Below are 22,070 nucleotides of genomic sequence, written 5' to 3'. Positions count from 1 at the left end.
TTCTCAACGTTTTAACACCGCTCTTCGTAAATTATAATCATTTTCTTTCATGTGGGTCCATTAGTAATAATAAAAGTGTTTCTTTGTAATGACATTGGGTATAGCAACAACTATTAACTACATTGTATAGCATCTTGTGTGCAGAGAATATTATTTTACACGGTTTGCAGCCGAACCGGAACCGGAAATCAATAACAATGGCGAACTGTCGAGGTGTGGAAAGAATATTAAAAAAACTGAAAGATTCGGTGGACAGTGGGAAGTATTATGAGGCACATCAAATGTACAGGACGCTTTATTTTAGGTACAGGATAGCTGTTCCTTATTTTTTTGCATCGTAGACATCTAACAAAGGGTTATTTCTTATTCAAAGGATGTGAAAGTACACGTCACATTAATATCTTACAGTGTTTAACTTATAAGTGAAAGCGCAGAAGTAAAAGACCATAAATGGATGGGGAATCAACTCAACCTTGGTCCCACCAATCAATGAAAAAAGGATGTTTAAATTAATAGATTAGTTATTATCACCCTCAGTGTGTTTTAAGAGAATGGGTGAGAGATTCTTCTGACGATCCCTCCGTCTGTTCACAACTTAACACACAGTTTTGTCTTATAATGCTAGACTTGAAATTTGGTAAACACATTGCACAAATAGTCAGATATCTGAGTATTAATGGGCCGTTTTATATTTTTAGCTATCTCAAGTAAAAAGTATTCATGTTTTAGTGACACCATGATTGCCATTTTTTAAGATTGAAAATTTTCTTCTTTTTAACCTTGCCCAGATTTGCACAACATTGCCCATGTGATAGTGCCCACTGGTGTCAGTCATGTTATTAAATGCCAACATGTCCCAAAGTGGACATCAATGTGTCATCACAGGTCATTCTCAGTAGTTGAGAAGCAGTAGGCAATGAAAAAACAAGATGAACTTAGGGGAGGGGGCTTTTTTATGGCAGCTAGTTAAAACTAACAACTAGTTCAGGCAGCACTAGTTGTTAGTTAAAACTAACAACTAGTGCTGCCTGAACCAGTCTGGGATCTTTACATTTAGTAAGTACAGTGAATATAAAAGACCCCAGACCATTATATCAGTGAAATGCAATGACAGGGAAGAATATTTTTATTCACATATTTTTGCTTCTATTTACAGGTATAATGCACAGAAAAAATATGCAGAAGCCATAGATTTACTTTACTCAGGAGCTAAGTTACTTTTGGAGCATAATCAGGTAACAAAAATGGTGACATTTTTAAAATGAACAGTGTTCTTCTCAGTAGAGATTGTCCTTAGTCTTAATGTTGTTTTTTCATAAATAGACAATAAAGACTGACATTTCAACAGCTCACAATGAACCTCCACTTTTTAGCCATTGTTTAATGGATTGAATAAAATGGTAATAACTATATACCAAGACACTTTTAATTACAGATAACAAGTGGGTCAGACCTTTCTCTCTTGTTATTAGAAACATTAAATGCATCAGATACAGAAAGAAATGATGACACTTTTGGTAAGTACTACAAGTCATTAAAAGATGATAGAATTCATTTGCGTTATTTTATATATATATATTTACTTAACTATATATATATATATATATATATATATATATATATATATATATATATATATAGTTTTTTTTGTTTTTTTTGTTTTTTTTTGTTATACAGTAACGGATTAGATAAAAGAACTTATCAAGTCCTTAACTAGATCCAAAGTTGTTATAAATAATTATAGACTAGTCATGCAAAGGTGTATATATATATATATACTAGTATATATAAGTATATATATGTACTTAAAGTTTTTCTTTGCCTAACCAGGTTTTTTACAACAGTTTTCATTATCCAATTATTTAGGATACTTTACATTTTGTTTTTTAATCAGAATTTTTTTCTTTTTACAGAAAAAATTGGAATTCTGCACAAAATGATTGATCCAGAGTCACCTGATAGACCAACATTTGTTGTCAAAGCATTGAAGTGGTCCAAAGGAAGTAATTGTGAATCAAATTCTGGACATCCGGCTTTACATAAACAGTTTGCAGTCACATTATGGCAAGGTATGTGTAATATCTTCAGTTGTTTGTGGATTACATTTTATTGATAACATTAATTAAACATCTCTTTTATATGAGCTTTTAAATGATGTTGAAGAAATAGCCATTTTCAGTTTAAAGATTTTCATTTTTTTTCTCAAGAACATTTAAATTCCTCTGTGGTCAGATATAACTGCCTAACTGAAATGTGTTTACTGCTCATCATAGAAAGTACATGATATGTTAACACTTGTTGTATCACTGTTATTTGAAAATTTATATAATTATGCACTTTACTGTATTTTGCAATTCATCTGTATTCAGAAAAAAATTACCCAGAAGCAAGGTATCATTTTGTGCATTCTAATGATGGAGAAGGCTGTGCTGCAATGTTGGTAGAGTATCACATTACTCATGGCTACCCATCTGAAGTGGATATGTTTATAGCTCAAGCAGTGTTACAGTAAGTTTAAGTTAAATCAATTTCAAGAAATTTATGCTCCTTGAAAAACCCAGTGTTGCTCTAAATAAGTTTATTATTATATGATTGTTTAATTTTTAAAGATGCATATTAAGAGTACTAATATCAAATCATTGCAAACAAAGCCAACTAATTGCCACCATAGTGTCTCATATATAGTATAAATTAAAGAAATATCACCGTTCCATGCATTATTTCCTGAAAACATGATATTTGTACAGATATTTTCTGCTTACTTTCTGTGCCTTACATACCAGTACTAGAGAAAAAAAAGTATGTCACATTTATGACCAGAATTTTGAAGAAGGTCTGGGTTAAAGCCTCATTTCTGCATATGAGAGATTATTTTTTTTTTGCATTTGTATTTTATTTGTGCCGTGTAAGAAAATAGAACTAGTCAAAAAACTCTTATATGTTACATGGTGTATTATACTCTCACTTCATATGCATCTTAAATGTTTAATCACCCAGGACAAAAGTACATGTACAGGTTTTTGGAAGTTCAAGTTTAAACTGAACTGTTGTTTCCTTCAGTTAATAATTAAAAAAAAAAAACATTGGGAAATTATTAGGGTTAAGTAAAAGTTCAAGGTTAGAAGGTATCAACTGAACCCCAAGGAGTTACACAGGCAACTGTAGTGCCACTTGGCAGTGTTGCATAACAAAGCCTGTTGAAGGTAGTCATAAGACAGCTGTGTGAATTAATGCTACAATGGGGATCATTCAGGATAGCCTTAGATGAGAATTTTGGACTCTGTGACATAAGAAATTGTGCAATTACCAGGGGCGGATTTAGGCCATCTTCTGGGTCTTCTGGAAGACGGTCAGATTTTCAAGTTTGCATTGACGGGTATCTATTTTTTTCTGTCGGAAGACGGTCAAAAATGGAGGATGGTAACAAAGATAATTTGGAAGACTGTCAGAAAATATCTCTGGATCCGCCCCAGATTACCCACCTGAGGAGGGGTTAACTTTTTTGTGATATGGGTAAAATTCTATGTGCATATGTGTTGTCTTAGAAAGCAGTACAGTAGTCACACAAGTAACAAGGTTAATTTGTACTGTTGTGAATGGACTAATTTGGCAGAACTTAAATGAAAACAACTATAAAAATATCTGTGGATAAATTCTCATTTTTTTTTAGCTGCACTGCACTTGCTAATTTGCCATTATATTCTAACCCCATTCCCCTCCAAATTCTGAAAAACTTTGTTGATTTTACATTGAGTGGCCAGACTTTGGAGTATCTCAGATTATTCCCATTTATATTTATCAAAGCATATAACTCTTAGTCTGATTGTTTGCAATCTTAGGTTTCTTTCTTTCTTTTTTTTTTTTTTCAACCAGATATCTTTGTCTCAAGAATAAAGCCACGGCTACAGTGACATTCTATGCATATGCAAGGCAGCATCCAGAAGTTAAAAAAGGGCCACCATATTTATTACCATTGCTTAACTTTCTTTGGTTTTTACTTTTGGCCATAGAAGGGTAAGTGTAAAAGTTTAAGATTAAGGATAACATATCAGGTGAAATTTTAATTTTTATTTATTACCATATTTACTAAACCAATGTAAAGAAAGATTGTGTAACTATTGATAAACTGATTTTTTCGTTATTCAGCTAAATGTTTTGATTTATGAGATTAAATTACATGGATCTTTCTTAAAATTTTTTTCCTTTAAAATTTCAGTGGAAAATTGGCTTTTTTCACTGTTTTATGTGAACAGTACAAACTCAGTTTAGACAGGGATCCATGCTACTTTCAGGTAGGTTATAAATTATCATTGCATCATCAAGAACAAATGGGGATAGCTGTTTTGATATTGCATTTTACCAAATTTTTTTGTGACAACATAATGTTATGGTGACTGTAACAAGTGGGTAGATAAAGAAGTTTTGAAAAGAATTATAATAACAATTCTTCGATCTTAATTTGTTTACTTAGCAATCCTATCACCAGGTATCATCTGAAAACGAATGTCTGGCGGCATATCTCCGGTTTCTTTTTTATTTCAATACACTTATTATATGTGATTATGTGAACCAGTGTTTGTTCCCATGAATATAGCTGCCAAAATGCTTTTTCATCCAGGGGACAAGGGTTTTGAAACTGTGAAAGTGATTTGTCATTGTCATCCTATTTATCATAGTTTGGCTGCCATAAATGCAGTAGACCATTCGATGCAGGAACTAAGCTCTGTCTAAAAAAGATAAATAGATAACCTTAAATTACATGGTGTCCTCAGGTGTCATAAATTGATTAAAGCCTTGCATAATTTATACATGTAGGGGTAATAAATTAGATGTAACACTTACTGGACACGTAAAAAAACTCTTATCTTATATCTATGTCAAATTTCATGAAGTGGTGGCTTAAGAGTTTGTACCAATATAAATTTGTTTAAAACTGAAAAAAGTTTTGAAAATATGGTGTGGTGTTTTGAAATGTGTTATATTAAGATATTTATTTATTTATGCTTTCAACTTGTTTCTTTATTTTTATTCTACAAGTTAGAACTTCAGATTTGTGTTGATATTTCAGTACTTGGACAGGATTGGGCAGCAATTCTTTGGGATACCTCCACCCAAGAAAAATACACAGCCAGGGGTTTTTGGTAAGTTAATTCTTCTTTGACATTGAAAAGTAAACTCTCTTTCATTGAGCCTCATATTTGGTTACTGTAATCTAAAAAAATCTCAAGGGTTCTGTCATGGAATGTCATGATAACTGTCCATAGCTTGACTGTCCACAAGCTTATTAAGTTCTTTGGCGCAGAATATTTGTGTCAATAAAATGGTTGTATGAGCCCTTTCTGTGCAAAAAATCTACCTGTGAAGGTGTTTTTCAGTTTTGACTGCATCACTCAGATTCGGTTCACCGCCTGTGTGATGTACCCTCTGGAAAAAAAAACAAGGAAGTCCTCCCTACTAGTTGCACAGCTCAACAGATATAACTTGGATTTTTGACACAAAAAGAGATCATTCAACCATTTTTTAACTTACAATGTTATATTAATGGGGTGCAGAAATATTCATAGTTTTATTTCAATTAATGCTTTCAGTTATACTCATTTGAATAATCAGTGGTAATGCAGATATGAAATCATGATTTAAAATGTGCACTGTATCATTGATCTTTTATATTTTGATTTTCATTGTCTTTTAGGGAATTTGTTGCAGAGTTTATTTGGTGAAGATGAGGAGGAGGAGGAAGGGTTTTCCTCAGAGGTTAATCTAAACAGTAGCACTAGTGGTAGAGCTGCTGTCATGAATTCAGAGGATTTGGACTAATATATTTAAAAACCATAGATTTATGATATCATACATGCTGATTTTTGTGCAAATTTTATCCTGAAATGCTTTCTGACTGTAAAGATACCCGATGAAAGCCAAATACCATATGAATCACATGGCCATAATTGATAAAAAGTTGTTCTAATTCGTGAGATATCTTGTGTAGTATCTCATCAAGGGATGATATTAAATTGAAATTGGTAGAGAACGTTTTATATTATTATTGCTAGCAAATTTCAATTATCATATTATAAAGTACCAATAAGGACATCTGGTATCACAAAAAAGATCGATAAGCATCAAATGTATTTTTAAAAAGGGAGACGAATTTATTTATTAAAAATATATAAAGATGGTACTTTGTGAGAACGGCATGAAAGTTTATTTAAAATATGATATCCTTTGATCTCAGTAAGGTATACATTTACTGAACTTTCAACATTATGTGTCATATATAGTTGGTTCAAAGTATTTTTTACATGGCCTGTACATTACATTTTACTGGTTGTCTTGGTTGTACGTCAGTTATTATGCAGAAGATATGTGGTGAATTGGTAATCTGAATAAATTAGCTTTCATCTGAAGAAAGTTTGTTTTCTTCTGAAGATATTTTGCTGTATTCAAACGTATAAGGCAAAGGTTCTCCGGGTTTACACCTGAAAAAAATGAAGTAAAACGATATCAATCGCAACTATATTCGGGATCATTTTTTAATCATAACTTTTCAGATATTTACTTTCAATTATTTGTTTTCTATTAGAAGCGCCATAGGTTGATCAGATCATGTGCCACATTGTTTTGGTCAGTCTGCCTGGGGGACCTCTAAAAACATTATAATTAACACAAAATTTATAAATGTGTGTTCAGAAATAAACGTTTCCAAAGTTGAGAAAATTAAAAACCTTGAACCAAAATTTATTGCCATCCAGAGTAAGGAAGACTACTTAATCGTAATTTCTATAAACTCTTTTCTTACTTGTTCCACAAGTTTCCGTATAGAACAGTTTTTAATACATGATTTTCTCTTTGGTGCTCCTGTATTCGCCACCTGAGGTCTCTATTAGCCTGTTTCAAGTCATCAATTTTATCAACTTGTTGTCGATTTTGTCTTTGTAGGCGCCGTATGGCGTCGCCCTTCGCCTGTTGTTCTTTGATGAGCTCCTGTGCGACAAAGATCTCATATATATTTTTAAACACCATATGTGCCCACATTATAAAAAGCTGTCGGATATAAGTTGACACTTTGGATGTGACTTACACTCTACCATGCCTATTATGCCAAATAATGCATTTCAATGACGCCTATAACTGTCTTTAACTTAAGTAAATTAAGCAAGTGATTATATTCTTTATTTTTACCTTCAATTTGCTATTTAGTTCCCGGCATTGACATTCAAGGTTGACTAGTTTCTGCAATAAGAATATGTAGATTTTGTGTCATTTCGTCTAATGTTGAATATGCATGCGGAAAATATGCAGTCATTTTCGTTATTAAAATAAGCCATATAAGATATACATCAATGAGTGACTCCCGATTAGAAAGCCATCCTCTTCGCGGACCCTGCTTATTTACTCTCAAGTAAATATACTGAACTTTAGGGTCATTTGACTAAATGTATTTACCCTACTGAGTTTTGCAAATTCCTCATCTTTCTTAGCTTGAGCAAGAAAATTGTCAATTTCCCTCAGTCTGTCAGAAACTGAAGTCATCGCATCACTTATTCTCGGAGTAATTGTTGCGATGGAAACATGTACGACACAATCACACGCTACGAAAAAAGAAACGTCACAACGCGCGTCGCAATCGTCAACGTCGCGTCTATGTCGCAGCTTAATCTCTGTCACTAATTCAGATAGCGTAGGATTAATGCCCCTTTTATGACTTCATCATGTGTACTCACAAATCGGACTCACATATCTGTTAAATGAGTGTACATTATTGTGACAGCAGATTCGAGTTGCATTGAATTGAAAGAGGAGGATTAATGCCCTTTTAAAGGTTCATTTTCTACAATATCACTCTAGACCTCTTCTAATGATAAAATAGAACAGTACAGGTTCAAAAAACGGAACAGCACCATGTTCTTATGAAAATAATATAAACAAGTTGTTGGACTTTATCAAAAATGGCATTTCTTCGAATGGCTGTATGTTAATTTTCCATGGCAAAATTGATGTCAATGGATAGAAAAACGGTATTTTAAAAATGTTATACAAGAGATAGTATACTATTTCATTCAACTAAAATGCGTTCATTCAATAAACCAACGTAAATCTCTATAGTTTAGCCAAAACTAACCCCAAAAGCTTTGCTAACATAAACGGATTTTTTTAAAATTGATATATCAACATTTCTTGTCTGCCCATGCACTTTATCATAGGCCTTATTCAGAATGGATGATCCGAGTACTTACTGATCCGCCGACTAAATATGGGCAACCACAGTTCAAAAGCGATGCCGCTAATTCCATGGTCTCCCCGCTTCCATACGCGCCGTCGCTGCAGGGGCCTATAGCAATTAAACCTTGGAGCGGAGATTTAATCCGTTTTATGGCGCGTGTGGAGGCGGGGATCCATCTGGAATCAGCGGCATCCCTTTGAAGTGGGGTCGGCCATATTTAGTCGGCGGATCAGTTAGTACTCGGATCATCTATTCTGAATGGCCCCCATAGACGTAGTAGTCGGGGGGAGGGGAGCTTAAACCTCTCCCCCCCCCCCCAACACACACAAATGCACGCATTTTAGCCAAGTCAGCCATATGTGCAGAAAGCGGAGATGGGGGGGGGGGGGGGGGGATCGAACCGTTGCTGTACATTTTTTTCTTAATGGTAAGCTCTTTCGATCATTTCAAATTTGTTTCCTACGTGCGTCCTGGTGGTTTAAATGATTCAACATTGCAGTATACAGAAGGACCACAGCAGTAGATGCGGGGGCCTCTATAACCTTCAACCTCGTTGTATCTGTGGTTTTCGTAAAAGGATGTTATGTGATAATGAATGATTTTATAATAAAGCAAATATAATTGTATTATATAATAGGAAAAGTTAAGGCAGAGAAAGAGAACATTTTATCAATAAAACTATTGTATCGAGTTGAAAACAATAAAACAGCATTAACAGTAAAAGCATGTAGATATATAATAAGAGAATACACATATAGATCCGAGAGTTCATTTAGAAATTCGACTGAGGGAAATGAAATTCATAATTGATACAAAGCATGAACGAATACGCCAAGGAGGCGAGTAAACCTATTAAGCAAAGGTGCACAGTTTTAACAATTTAAATAACCACAAAGTGTGTTCTAATGACCTTCGGTTGATAATTCATTTGTATAAGAAAACAAAAACTGTGATCAGGTTTTAATAATGCTTACACAATAGCGATGAATGAGGTAAGGTAGGTTTTGTTATTGGTAAATAAACCCGGATCCAGATCAACTTCACTTCAAAACTCGACCCGGATTTTTTTTTTATTTCAAGTATAATAATGTCACGTGTTGTTTGGTTTTTAAGGAGGCAGAGAGGCCCGGCCGGCCCATTTGCGGATAAATTGTTCGTTGTATAAAGAACGATTGATCTAACTTCGCAATGTCATTGTTACTGTTTATTTAGCCTCGTTGGATAATATTATCGATAAATATTGAAATACTAGTTCGACAGCTTCTGGTAAAAAACTTCCTGGTTATTACAGCGAGAAGATGACTTCGCCATGGAGACACTAGTTGCGAACAGTAAAAAAACGCAGATATTGGTTTTTTTCTGCGTTTTACTTTGCGGATTAACACGGCTGACAAATGGGTTAACATGTGCAGAGGATGGAGAAGGACGACTCGTGGTAGCCGCTGGGAGCTCATGCAACCTACACCCTGGAGTGCACGTTTTCAATGATATTAATATCGATGGGACAGTATGGTTTCTAAGTGACCAGCTGGACACTGGACATAACGTTAGTCTTCGGTCCACGGGGTCATTGACCATAGGAAGGACAGGCAAAGTGCTATCTTCCGGCCAGGGATACGCTGCCGGGAGCGGCAGGGGCGGGGGCACGTCCTCGGGATCTGGTGGTAAGGATAGTAATTATACGTTGTGAGAACTATGTTAGCGTTTTCTTCCTAACTTTTGTCAAAAATCTGTGAGAGTATAGTATTTCGTTTCAGGCACATACAGTATGTACGCATTTCTGTTGGATTTGTTCACCGAAAATGATGTTTTCACCCAAAAATCTAGCCATTAGGTTATACGAGAGATTAAGCAATAGGACACCTAGAAAAACTTTTAAAACACCGGAATATATCCTTTTTTATATCTTTTTTTCCATGGTTATATATGGTTAGATAGACTAATTTCATTTGATAAAAGTCACATATAGTATAGTAATATAGTTTTTTAAACGCCATCCCTGAATATTCATCCAGATTTCAGTAAGAATCAGTCACTCAAGCACTCTTTCGAAATAAAATGTCTTTTTTAACGCATAAATAAGCTTATGCGATAGGTGCGCAAAGGGAACTCCCCACCCCCACCCAATCTCCACCCTTAGCTTTTCAAAAAATTGGCGCTGCGTGCAGAAGATCCAAACGCAGCGAGGTGAACATGTTTTTTTAAAGTCAAGGTGCGAATGCACTACTGCTATACTCAGGTATATGTATTGTGTCTGGCCTTGGTAGATAAACAGAATGTTCTCAAATGTTTTATCAAAAGTCAACACATGCTATCAAGTTTGCGACATACCTCTCATTATTGTAATCAACCTTCTCGATAAAACATTTTCTAGTCTATTAAGCAATTCAAAATCGTAAGTAAATCAGTCGTGGTTCATAAATACAAGCAACTTCAATCGCCTTAGCTGTCGTGTTTTTCTTTTGTTGGTGTTTTAGCTGTTAGAAAAACTCGAGGTATGAAAACCCTCCAAACCAAATCGGATTTTATTTCCAATGGCCTCAAGGTTTAGTATTTCAACACAAACGTGTTGTCGAAAGTTAATTGGGTCACTGCCTTTCGAGACAGGTACATTTTTACGAGATGAAACTGGCTCGAGCCGGTATCTGTTGCCGTTATCATTCATTAGTTATACCCGGTCATGTTTACAATGTATGATCTAAGTATGGAAGGAGAAGTAGCAGAAAATGATTTTTTTCAAGGAATGTTCGATTTGACATAAAAATCCCAGATAAGATACCTTATATAAAATTGATTTTGAGACAATTATTTTCTATTTCCTTTAAAACCGTCGTTATATATCTAACAAATTTTTTAACCGCTGTGGTTTAAAAGGGTTCGTGTGGTTTTGATAAATTTACCTCCCATCTAGCTTAAATTTATCTATATTTAAAATACTGTACTGGGCCAGACAATCGCACGCGTGCACACAAGTCGTATGGTAAAAATAGGGACATACCGGCTGGTTGCGTGAGGTCTGACAACAGTTGATAACGCCGCAAGGACAGTTGTGTTTGCCGGTGATCTTGATCAAATCACAATTTGCAAAATAGAAATGATATAAAATAAAGATAGAATAAAAAAGTGCACACACACACATACGCGCGCACACAAAACCTTACAAACACACACTCACACTCAAATACACACAACGTAAAGACATATCGAAAATGAATTCTGATCAGAAACAACAAAGGTGTTTATTGTTGACGCTTTGGTTGTCTGTCAAGGACAAGTAAAAGGATAGGCCGAAGTGGTATTTGTCACATTAAATGATTATTTAAGTGTTTGCATTTTGTCGAGGTGCGGCGGCTCAATGTCAAATGGCAATGTCAAAGAACCGACCAGTTCACAATAACAGATACCAGATTTATGACAGGCATTATTATGAGATTCACAATGTAATTTATATATATGATTTATATTTGACTAGTCAAGACAGCTTTTATTTTTGCCAAACTCATGTGAGATTTTACGTTTTTAATTATAATTGACCGGGTAATAAAACTGCAAATCTGAATGATCAATAACGGCACTAAAGTATGACGCAACGAAGACTTGCTGGTAATCAGGTACGCATAAACAAATACAATTTTATGGCAACATGATAAGCGACGGAAAGCAGTTTTTAATAAGAGTGTCAATTGGCATTAAAAAAAAAAAAACTAAATATTCAGTTGGCATGGTAATGCTTTATGTGCGTATGTCTCTTTTTCTATCTGTTTGTGTGTATGTGTGTGTGTGTGCGCGCACGCACGTGTGTTCAATGATAATTGGATATGCTTTTTTATTCGATTTGAAGGAAACAAAAATGGAATGTCCACCCAAGTCACAAAGTTTAATTATTGTCCATTCAAGAAAACATCTTAAACTTAGAGATCAATTAACAAACGCATATAAAATAAAACTGAGCAAGATAAGATGTTTGAAGCAAGTAAGTTAATCGAGGCTTTAGCACACAGGTTATATACGGTTTTAAAGAAGCCGAATCTCACGTTGATTACCTATGGAACGTTAAGTGAGAAGACCATAAACAGCACATAAAATTTTGCATGGCTTCATTTCCGAGTACATTCCGATATCCAAAATAAAATAACATGTTCATTCTGAAAAGTTTAGAAAGGGCACACTCGGATCACAGAACCATGCTATTTGTATCCTTAAATTGTACCAGCTAAAAAATAAAAATAAACATGTAATTAAGGAATGCTCTCCCTTTTTAATATCCTGTATCTTCTGGTCAAGGAGTGTAGATAAGCTCTGAATCATTGCATTATATGCTGGAAGCGATTACACAATCAGCTATGTATATTATATACTTCCGTGACGTGTATAAAGTGTTTTTAAATCAGCACCAGGCTCAGGTAGGAGGCTGGTTCCCCCCCCCCTCCCCCCTTCCCCAATATCTGCCTAACAGTAACTAAAAATGAGTTTCACCTTACAACATATATATAGCGTCGCAATTCATTTTTTATGAGAATATCCTTACTATGAAATGCTACTTATAGTAACGAAACCCAAATTGTTTCTTGTTACTTTTGTCAGTTTGTGGTATGAGCTTGATAAATGATATACAATGAGTAACACTGCGCACAGGCATTACAGTTGAACATGCTGACGAAAAGGAAGGGGCCTGTCTTATAATTTTATATCTGAAATCTTATCACTTATTTAATTTGTTTTTTACTGCTCACAATCAATATAGTAATAACAGTTCAGCTGAAGTCTTTTTTTCACATTTTCTCCTAAACGACAACGATCTGTTGACAACTGACAGGTATTAGCAATACCATAGGCAGTGGCGGATTTAGGGGTGGGGTGGTGGTGTCAGGGGGGTCCTAACCACCCCCACCCCCCCTTCGATTTCTGAAAAAAAAACAAACAAACCAATGGTTCCCTCTTGAAATTAGAATTTTGACAAGCTGAATCATAAAAACCGGGCCCCCTTCAAATAATCCTGGATCCGCCCCTGCATAAGGCAGTGGGAAGATAGTGGCCGTAGTTTCAATTTGATTATAATTGTTAAAAGTATATTTTGAAGGTATTAGCTAGCCTTGGGCAATTTCCGTAAAGATTCGGCATGTGTGACAGATATCACACATTGTCAATAACAAAGGGCCAGAAAGCAGGACATGTCGGCCAAGTGGTAACGTCCCTGGCTGCTAAGCACGTCGGAAGGGGTTAGATTCCCGCTTCTTTTTCGTTTTTTTAAATAATTATTATTATTATTATAAATATATATTAATATAAAATGATAGTAATGTCTTATCATGGTTCAATGATTGATATGACGGGTATCAGCTAGTCAGAATCTAATCCCTGATAACTACTACCGAAATAAAATAAGCGAAAAAATGCCTTTGGTTTCAGGTTCCTATGGAGGGAGAGGTGGAAGCTCTGCAAACATTTTTCTCTCCTCAAATGAAGCAGTCGCGTATGGCAGTACGGTTGCGCCATTAGAATATGGCAGCGGGGGTGGTGGCGTCGGTGGGGGAAATGGCGGTGGCGTCATTCACTTGTCTGCCAACACTACCATAACAATTGATGGCACGGTAGCAGCTGATGGGCAAGACGCCAAGGATCCAGTATCTGGAGGTGGGAGCGGAGGCAGCATTTTCATTGAAGCTCCAACCATTTCTGGAACTGGACGCATATCTGCAGTTGGTGGCAGCGGTGGGATGAACGGTGGCGGCGGCGGAGGAGGAGGCCGCATAGCCATGAAGTATGCAACCACTACCTCGCAGTACCATGGTTTCAAATTCGCCTATGGAGGTCTAGGAGGTTAGTGTTCATTTGACCTGATATGATTCAAATTACATTAAATTTATTCAGCGAATTACAAATTTCAGTGTATCAGAAATCCATTAGTACATGATTGATTACTTGTTTTTTAGGCAACGCAACCCATGTGTTAGTGACATCAACGACAACCGGTTCATCCCGTTATTCATACTTGACTGACTATACTTATGGCGATCTCACTCGATATTCTGGACGATACTGGCAACCTCAGTCAATTTCTGGTGCATACTTAGAGACCCGGTTTGCAAACCCTATGTATGTTACTTCCATAGAAACCCGTGGTTTCATATCTAGCTCATTGCAGGGTTATGTAACTGGATATTACCTGATGTACCGAGATGCAGACACAGGATCGTGGCATGAATATAAGGTAAACGCATTGTGCAAATCTTCTTCTCTTTGATGCAATGAATAAAAACAAATAAAGACACAAACAAATTAAATGAATAAATAAATAGGCCTACATTTAAGGATAACTGAATAAGCCAAAAACATGCTTTCTAATAAAATCCCAATACATGTCAATGCAAAAAGTTATTTCACGTCAGTTTGAAAAGTTCTGCGTCTAGAATCATTTACTAGATAGTATATAATATAACATGTATAAAAACATATATCATAAGATGATAGTGCAATATGTAACTCATTAAAATATATAAATGAAATTTATTCTGCTGTAGGAACAGAGCGGTGGCACAAGAATATCATTTCAAGGGAATACGGACGGTAGGAATATAAAGATTCAACAGTTCCCCCATCCGGTCTTCGCAAGCGCTGTCAGGATATACCCAACTGATTACTATAATTATATCCTTCTGGCAGTACGGTACGGTGGTTACCAGAAAGGTAAATTTTTTTCATTGTCCTAAAACATTGGAATTATCTTTTTAAAAAAGGCATCTTTTGGAATTCAGACAACCAAGGCAAGTTAATGACAATGAATGTCGTCGACATATCTAACCGTTAGAATCTAAAGAAACGGTAGAATGACGCAAATTACCCATCAAATAACATGAATTAGACTATTCAGAAGTGTTGGTAATAAGATTTGAGAAAAAAAAAGAAGTATAATTTTCCGAGTCCTTGTTGCAAGGACACAGAGATATGTTGGACTATCCTTTTTATATGTTAACTTTAAAGGAACAATTTCATGTGTAGGCTACATCAAATTGATGTTTTACTGATAAGTATTCCAACTTTCAGCTAACGACTCCATCATAACAGGAACTACATGCTCCAATCAAGACAAAGGTTAGTAAAATGTTCGAAACTCAGTAAAAAAAACAACAATTTATTACAAGTACGAACGGATGCATCTATGTAAAATGTCACCAAATAAACTTTACTTTTTACCTTAGTATAGAGCCATGCTGCTAACAATATCACACGTTTAGCTCACATAAGGTTCTGTTTTCAATGTTATGAAAATCTCTACAGTATTCACATGCTTTTTAAGTAATTTTTTCCGAGCCTTATATTAACTTCTTTAGTAACCTTACAGTTTTTTTTTTTTTTTTTTTTTTTTTTTTTTTTTTTTTTTTTTTTTTGTTTGCTAATTCTTGGATATTCATATGTTTATTCTTTTAGGTGAACAAGGGGGTGCTGGCACTGTGGCAGAGTATCAGCCCGGAAGCGGAATTGGTGAAATACAGATTGATAACGCTGGGAAATCTGTCTTTGTAAAAAGAACCCCGGATTGCAGCAGACCAACACCCGATGTGTCAGGTAATACCCACGTAACACTAGAGGCGGAATGAGCAAGAATGCCGTCGGAATGACAATTCTTTGTGCGTTCCTGGAAATTCGAAGAGCATTCTAAAAATTCCGAGTGCAAATATTTTTACCCATTCTTGTGGCCGGCCCGAATGTTTTGTTCATGTTAAAAACTTTCGAAGTGCATTCCAAGTGGAAAATTATCTAATGGCATTTGAATAGTATTCTAACTGCACTATGACTGCATTCTAAATATTCTGATCACATTCGAGGAAGAACCGAAATGGCAAGACACTTCAAATCCTGCTAGAATGAGCCAGAATGCATCTCGAATGCATCTCGATCCTATTTTAGCCAGCAATCAAACTACACTCGTACGGCATTCAAAGTGTATTCTAAATATTCTGAGTGCATTCTGACAGCATTATTGATATTCCTAGTTTTCCAACTACATTCGAGCTGCATTTGAGAGCTAATACAGCCGAAATGTGCACAAATTATTCCAGGCGGATTCAGGTATTTCAACGGCATTCTTACAAGAATTTAGGTCAATTTGAAATTTCTTCCCGAATGTAGTACGAGTTTTTAAATTTTGTCATTCCGGCTGGTTCTGCTTGATTCCTGCTGATTCCTAATAATTATTTCGACGGAGGCTTAAATGTGGGGCAGTTCTTTTTGTAATTGACTTTTCACTTTCTTTTATTAATGTTATTTATGTCATAGACTAAAAAATCTGATCCATTTGGTCATAGCTGTTTCAAAACACAATAAAAGAATACCATTCCATTACAGGCGGCGCAACTTGGATAGTCGAAGATTCAACAGACCAAGCATTCGAAATCATTCGTCTCATGAACGGCGCACATGTCGTTCTGACACAAAATTCAATGGATGCATCGCTCATCACAGCCGACGACACTTCTACGTTTTACGTTACTGGGACAAGCACGTTACGACTGGGCAATGAATTGTCAGCGCGCACCTTCGTGTACGAGAGGGCGAGCATTGAACTAGTTGGCGATCCTACTCACATAATCAATGGGGATGTAAAATTCTGGGGTAGATTAATAGATGGTCACACCCATAATCTCCAAATTGGTAAAAATGGACTATCTAGTTCGCAGTCCCGAACAGTTGAACTGGTGTCAACAAGTGATCAAACCGTTGTACTTCAGAGCCTGGTGCTGAAACCTTACACGCGTTTTGTCCTGGGGGCATCTTCCGCGCCAGGGTCCTGTGGATACAGCTTAAATATCGCAAGCAGTTCTAACGACATGACCGTTCTCGAGACTAATTCTGATTTGAATGTTGCCTGCAATACTTCGGTCAACACAGAACAGATGCACATCCGTGGCCGTTTCCAAACCAACACATTTCACTTTCAGGGTAATGTTTTCCATACATATGCTCATAGCAATGTAACAGTACTTACCCAAGATGTAACGTCAATGAATGCCCAAGAAGTGAACATTGGCGGTTACTTTCAAGTAGATATCCTTAATACAGAGAACTGGTCCAAATTTACAGTTGGACCCTCTGGTAATGTCGGATTCACGCCAGCAACACAAGATGAACATCTTGGTCGAGAAATCAGTATTCTGGGCACGCTGAGACTCGGGTCGGAACTAAACATTTTGATACCATGTGATAGTTTCGTGATTGAAGCTGGTGGGTCGCTCTCGTGGAATGGAAATGGTGTTACAACCCTTGATTGCATTAAGGTGACCATAAATGGTGTCTTCCGTCCAAGTGGTCCTTTAGAATTCGGCTCAAGAACAAGTGCCCTGCAGGTGGGCCCGGTTGGACAGTTTTCCGTCACAGCTAAAGGACCAATCGCCAGTGATAGCGTGTCAATTGCAGGTACCATGGTAGTCAGAAATAAAGTTATATTTACGAGTAAGAACCATGCCGACAGGGTCCACACGTTTATCATTCATAGTTCAGAAGCACATGCCGATAACGGTAAGCTGTATCTCGACTCGCAAAATAGCCAAATGTTTCCGGCAACAAATGTTTCAGGAAATGTCTCGACAGATACATTTGACTACAATATCATAAGAGCAGTAGACGTGGTAATAGATGGTCTGCTGGACGGAAAAGACCTTTCCGTTGGAGAAGAATGGGACTCGTTGACAGTTGGCAGGACTGGCAATTTTACATTTACCGCAGTAGGAACTTTTTACTGTCCAATGAATATAATTGCAGGAAGCATGACAGTTTTAAATCCAATCACAATGAGGGGTGGCCGTAGCAAAGTGGCAGTCGTATTGCTTCGAGTAAACTCAACTGGGCGCTTAATTTTAGATGAGCCAGGGCAAAATAACCACTCCTGGTCGAATACATCCAACATAGCAGCCCACCAGGTCATTGTAGAAGGTACATTCAAGGCAGGTGCCCTTCAGGTAGATAACTCGGAACACGTTAGACCGGGTTGGGATGAACTGAACATTGCGTCTGCGGGAGGCATCTTCAGTTTTGAACCTGTAAGTGACTTTGTGGCCAACACCATTACTGTTCACGGAAAAATGGTTACATTCACGCCCGTCAGGATAAGGAGTAAACTTCCTGAAAAGGAACATGAAGTACTGTTTTACATTGCCGAAACTGGCGTAGTCAGTCTTGATACCAACGGAGGTGCTGAAGATGCACCGCGTAACGTGTCGTCTATTCTGCGAGCATACAGCCTTACAGTTAAAGGGACATTCCACGGAGCGTATCTTAGCATCGCTGATGGAATTTCCGATCTAAACGTCTTGATCCCAGGGCTATTCACTTTTTACCCAAACGGCACTTATAAAATCGATCGATTTATCATCAATGGGACCGTGAAATCCTTCAAACCCTTGACGCTCACATTCAAGCCATTACCTCTGAATGCCACATCGGACATGGGAGGTCTTCTTAATATCCACCAGGGTGGAGTGCTGGATGCAGAATCGAGAGGGACGCCCATTGCACAGAGTAAGGGATCTGCTAGTTCAGTTTTATTGCTCCACAGGATTACAGTGGCAGGAACGTTGCGAGCAGGTTCTCTAGATATCACATCTACGTATGTGACTGTGAGCAGCGGTGGTGTCATAGACGTCAGTGGCGGCGGTTCATTGCCAAACGAAGGTCCAGGTAGGCGTCATATTTCTTTTTGACTCAAAGCTCTGAACTGTTCATTATTTATGATTGTAATTGTACAATCAATTGGAAAATTTCGTTTTTTCATTTCGTTTAGGTCTTAAGTTGTCGCCTTTGTGATACTTGGTCTCAAGAGGAAAACATACCACTTTCATCTAATCTATGAGGAAGTTTTTCGCCATGTCCATCTGTTATTTTTTTGTGGCACCGCTCTCATTTATTTCTATTAGGTGCTGGGATGCCTTTGGTCTCGGGGTCCTCAGGCGGTAGCCACGGAGGCCGTGGAGGAAGAGGGGCTGGAGCCTTGGCCCAGAACCTACCCTATGCTAGCATATATGAGTTGGGTATTTGGGGTAGCGGCGGAGGCGGTTCCATTGGCGGCGGAAGAGGTGGAGGCCGTATGAAGATGTCCATTACTGGCAGTTTGGTCCTTGATGGTGCACTTTCTATGAATGGGGACAGTGCTACGGTAATATTTTTGTTAAACAATATTTTTATAACCACCTTAATAAGATTTTACTTGTTAATTCACAGTGATACAGTAAAACTTGTTAAATTCGCGCTAAAACGCCGCCCATAAAAAGGGAATTTATTTTTTTTTATGATATATATATATAAAATTTGCGTATACTGTAGTGTAATCCACATTATTAAACCTAAATACATTTTTTGTAGGCCAATGAAGCTGGGGGTGGTAGCGCTGGATCTTTATGGCTCAACGCATCTCATTTCACCGGCGGAGGTCGTATAAATTGTAATGGAGGTGCCGGGCACGTCAAAGGTGGTGGCGGCGCGGGAGGAGTTGTGGTGGTACACATGAGGTCTGGTGATTTTAAAACAGGGAATGTCTATTCAAAAGGTAGGTCTTTATAGTTTGGAAAAGCAAATTTATTCAGTGAAATTTATCTAAAACCTGCATATTCTTTCCACTGAATGGTCGGAAAAAGAGAGCGGTAAAATCTGGGAAACGTAAAGATGTTGAAAGAGGTTACTCATGTCGGTTGTACTTCAAAATGAATCATGTATAGGACTACATACAGATTAAGATATTTTGATGAAAAAGGCGGCTTCCTTCCTTCCAGTATATTCAAAATGGACTTGGAAAAATGAAGTTAATGGTCACTTTTATATATTGTTAGACGCTGGGGATTCATATGACTTCGTTTTACTGTAGCCTACATGTAGGCCCTATAGGCTACTAAGTCTCGAAACTATCATCTTGTATTATTTTTTTGTATTATTTCGTTCAGGTGGAACAGGTTATGAGGCAGGGGGTCCAGGAATCACGTATTTTTACTGCATAACACCGCACAACAAAATTTTACGAGTCGACAACAGGTGTCAGCTACCAAAGGTAGGACTAAACCAGACGCTGTGGTTTACTAGCGAATTGCCATAAATCGATAAACAAATAGTTTAAATAGGTCAAATAGATTTATTAATAAATTTTTAAAGTTTAAGGTGAAAAGTTTAAGATGAAAATGTCTACACAAACAAAATCATAAAATAAAAATTAAGTTAAATGTAGGGTATACCTGGAGAAAAAAAGAAAAAAGGTGCATACCCAGTAGGCCTACATGTACTTAAAAAAAGTAAAACGTTGGTTGAAGTTTTGAACATGAATTGTTTTTGTTGAGAGGATTTCAGTAAGAGCCTAATGCGTGTAAAAAAATCGCGTGGCGGGGGGGGGGGGGGGGGGGGGGCAGGGTAATGTGGTCATGACGTCATCAATACGCGTGGTCCTCTTCCAGCGTGACGTACTCCACATTGAAGTCCAAACCCCGGACGTTTCAAAGAATCGATTTTATTGAAATCAGGTGTTACAACCCGCTGTGGACTATATAACTGTTTCATTCAACCGTTTACATTACGTACGTGGTGATTCACATTTGGGAAATACGCCGAGACAAACTCATTTAGCGTGCGAAAAATTGACAGTGGTATTTAATGGTTAAAAGTCTCTGACACTCAGGGTAGCTACGGGCCTAAGGAGTTACTTTGCTTTAGTGTAAACTACATGTATATTTCAGGTTACCATGCCAAATGGGGTGTCAGAAAATGGTTACAGGGCAGCTGCAGAAGACTATGCAAAGTACATGGAAACAGGTATGAGCGTTGTTCAACAAAAATGTGCTAGCCACTGGTCTACTGTCTGCAGTAATAGTGGCATATTTTTTTTTGCCTTTGAATAATGTATACTCAGGGTGCTTAAGTGATAATTAATTAAAGTATTTCAAATACTTAAGTATAACATTCCTTTACATTAGAGTATGGTTCTAGAACCATAGATTACTCAGTATAGTGAGCTTTAAATGCTGTATAAATTGGGGGTCTCATTTAGGGGTGGAATGACTAGATGCTGCCTACATGTATACCTGCAGTAATACTTAATCTTATGTACTTTCAGGTGGCATTGCATATCTTATACCTCCTAGAGATGACTTTGAATTTGACTTCACTTTAGTGGAGGTGTATGGTGGTTCTCATCTCACATTCACTGGCAACAAAACCACAGTAACCACTGTAGAAACCTCAGGAGATGACACTGGCTATATACACATAGCACCTTATCATGTGTTGAATATTACAGAGGTGTGTTTGTTCATATTTATTTTATTTTGTATAAAATTATGCATATTTGTGTTATATTTATTTCTATGAGAAAAGATTTGTTCTCAAGTTAAATTCCTATTTTCTGAAGTACAGCTGCCTTTTGCAGTACATGTGTTTAATTTCAGAAAAAAAGAACTTATATAATGCTTCTTTTTTTTTTTTAAATAGATTTCACCCTATAAGCGTGCTAACATAACCTGGGCTCCATATGTATATGAGTCAGCCACTCTTAGCCTGCCCTCTGCTACAGTGGAATGGAGGGGTCCTTATGATGAAGGAACATGTCCAACAAATGTGCTGCTTACAAAGTCCATTAACATATGGGGAAATCTGATAGGACACAGGACTCACATGTTGGTTGGAACAGGTAAAGGACAAGGGTGAATTAAAGGATAAGATTTGTCTGGAGACCGATTTAACTGTTTTGAATGCTATCTTGATCCTTTTTGGTCAAATGAAAAGAACCATATACTTTTTAAAAGCAGATAGGCAGGTTGGATGATCTATCATTCTAACTACATGCCATTCATTTTGCAGTCAAATGCCAACTATTAAA

At 36.9% G+C, this 22,070-nt stretch overlaps 2 protein-coding genes and 1 non-coding gene across 3 annotated transcripts in view; 2 read left to right on the top strand and 1 right to left on the bottom strand.

The window, feature by feature from the left end:
- The first annotated feature begins 160 nt into the window (after positions 1-160).
- LOC106174996 (Golgi to ER traffic protein 4 homolog) lies at positions 161-6,408 on the top strand. The gene is made up of 9 exons (XM_013556797.3): positions 161-304; positions 1,157-1,235; positions 1,436-1,517; positions 1,914-2,069; positions 2,370-2,508; positions 3,874-4,014; positions 4,217-4,292; positions 5,069-5,141; positions 5,693-6,408. Exons 1-9 carry the CDS (start codon positions 198-200, stop codon positions 5,815-5,817), a joined length of 978 nt encoding a protein of 325 aa, XP_013412251.2. The 5' UTR covers positions 161-197; the 3' UTR covers positions 5,818-6,408.
- Positions 6,127-7,595, bottom strand: LOC106178805 (uncharacterized). The gene is made up of 4 exons (XM_013562155.3): positions 7,444-7,595; positions 7,180-7,230; positions 6,797-6,981; positions 6,127-6,476 (listed from the first exon to the last, which is right to left on the bottom strand). The coding sequence occupies exons 1-4, from the start codon at positions 7,528-7,530 to the stop codon at positions 6,389-6,391; spliced, it is 411 nt and encodes a 136-aa protein (XP_013417609.3). The 5' UTR covers positions 7,531-7,595; the 3' UTR covers positions 6,127-6,388.
- Positions 7,596-14,888: 7,293 nt separating this feature from the next.
- Positions 14,889-22,070, top strand: part of LOC106178814 (uncharacterized) — a 106,002-nt gene continuing 98,820 nt past the window's right edge. The window contains exons 1-10 of the transcript XR_015332687.1: positions 14,889-14,908; positions 15,266-15,313; positions 15,650-15,787; positions 16,568-18,895; positions 19,132-19,370; positions 19,577-19,760; positions 20,152-20,255; positions 20,932-21,007; positions 21,309-21,493; positions 21,683-21,881. This is a non-coding gene — a transcript (uncharacterized LOC106178814). The remainder of the gene's footprint in view (positions 14,909-15,265; positions 15,314-15,649; positions 15,788-16,567; positions 18,896-19,131; positions 19,371-19,576; positions 19,761-20,151; positions 20,256-20,931; positions 21,008-21,308; positions 21,494-21,682; positions 21,882-22,070) is intronic.

Source organism: Lingula anatina, chromosome 2, assembly GCF_051362555.1.
Source record: "Lingula anatina isolate TDL-2025a chromosome 2, LinAna3.0, whole genome shotgun sequence".
Classification (NCBI taxonomy): Eukaryota; Metazoa; Brachiopoda; class Lingulata; order Lingulida; family Lingulidae; genus Lingula; species Lingula anatina.
Note: the sequence above shows the minus strand (reverse complement) of the source record. Positions and strands in the feature narration are given on the sequence as shown.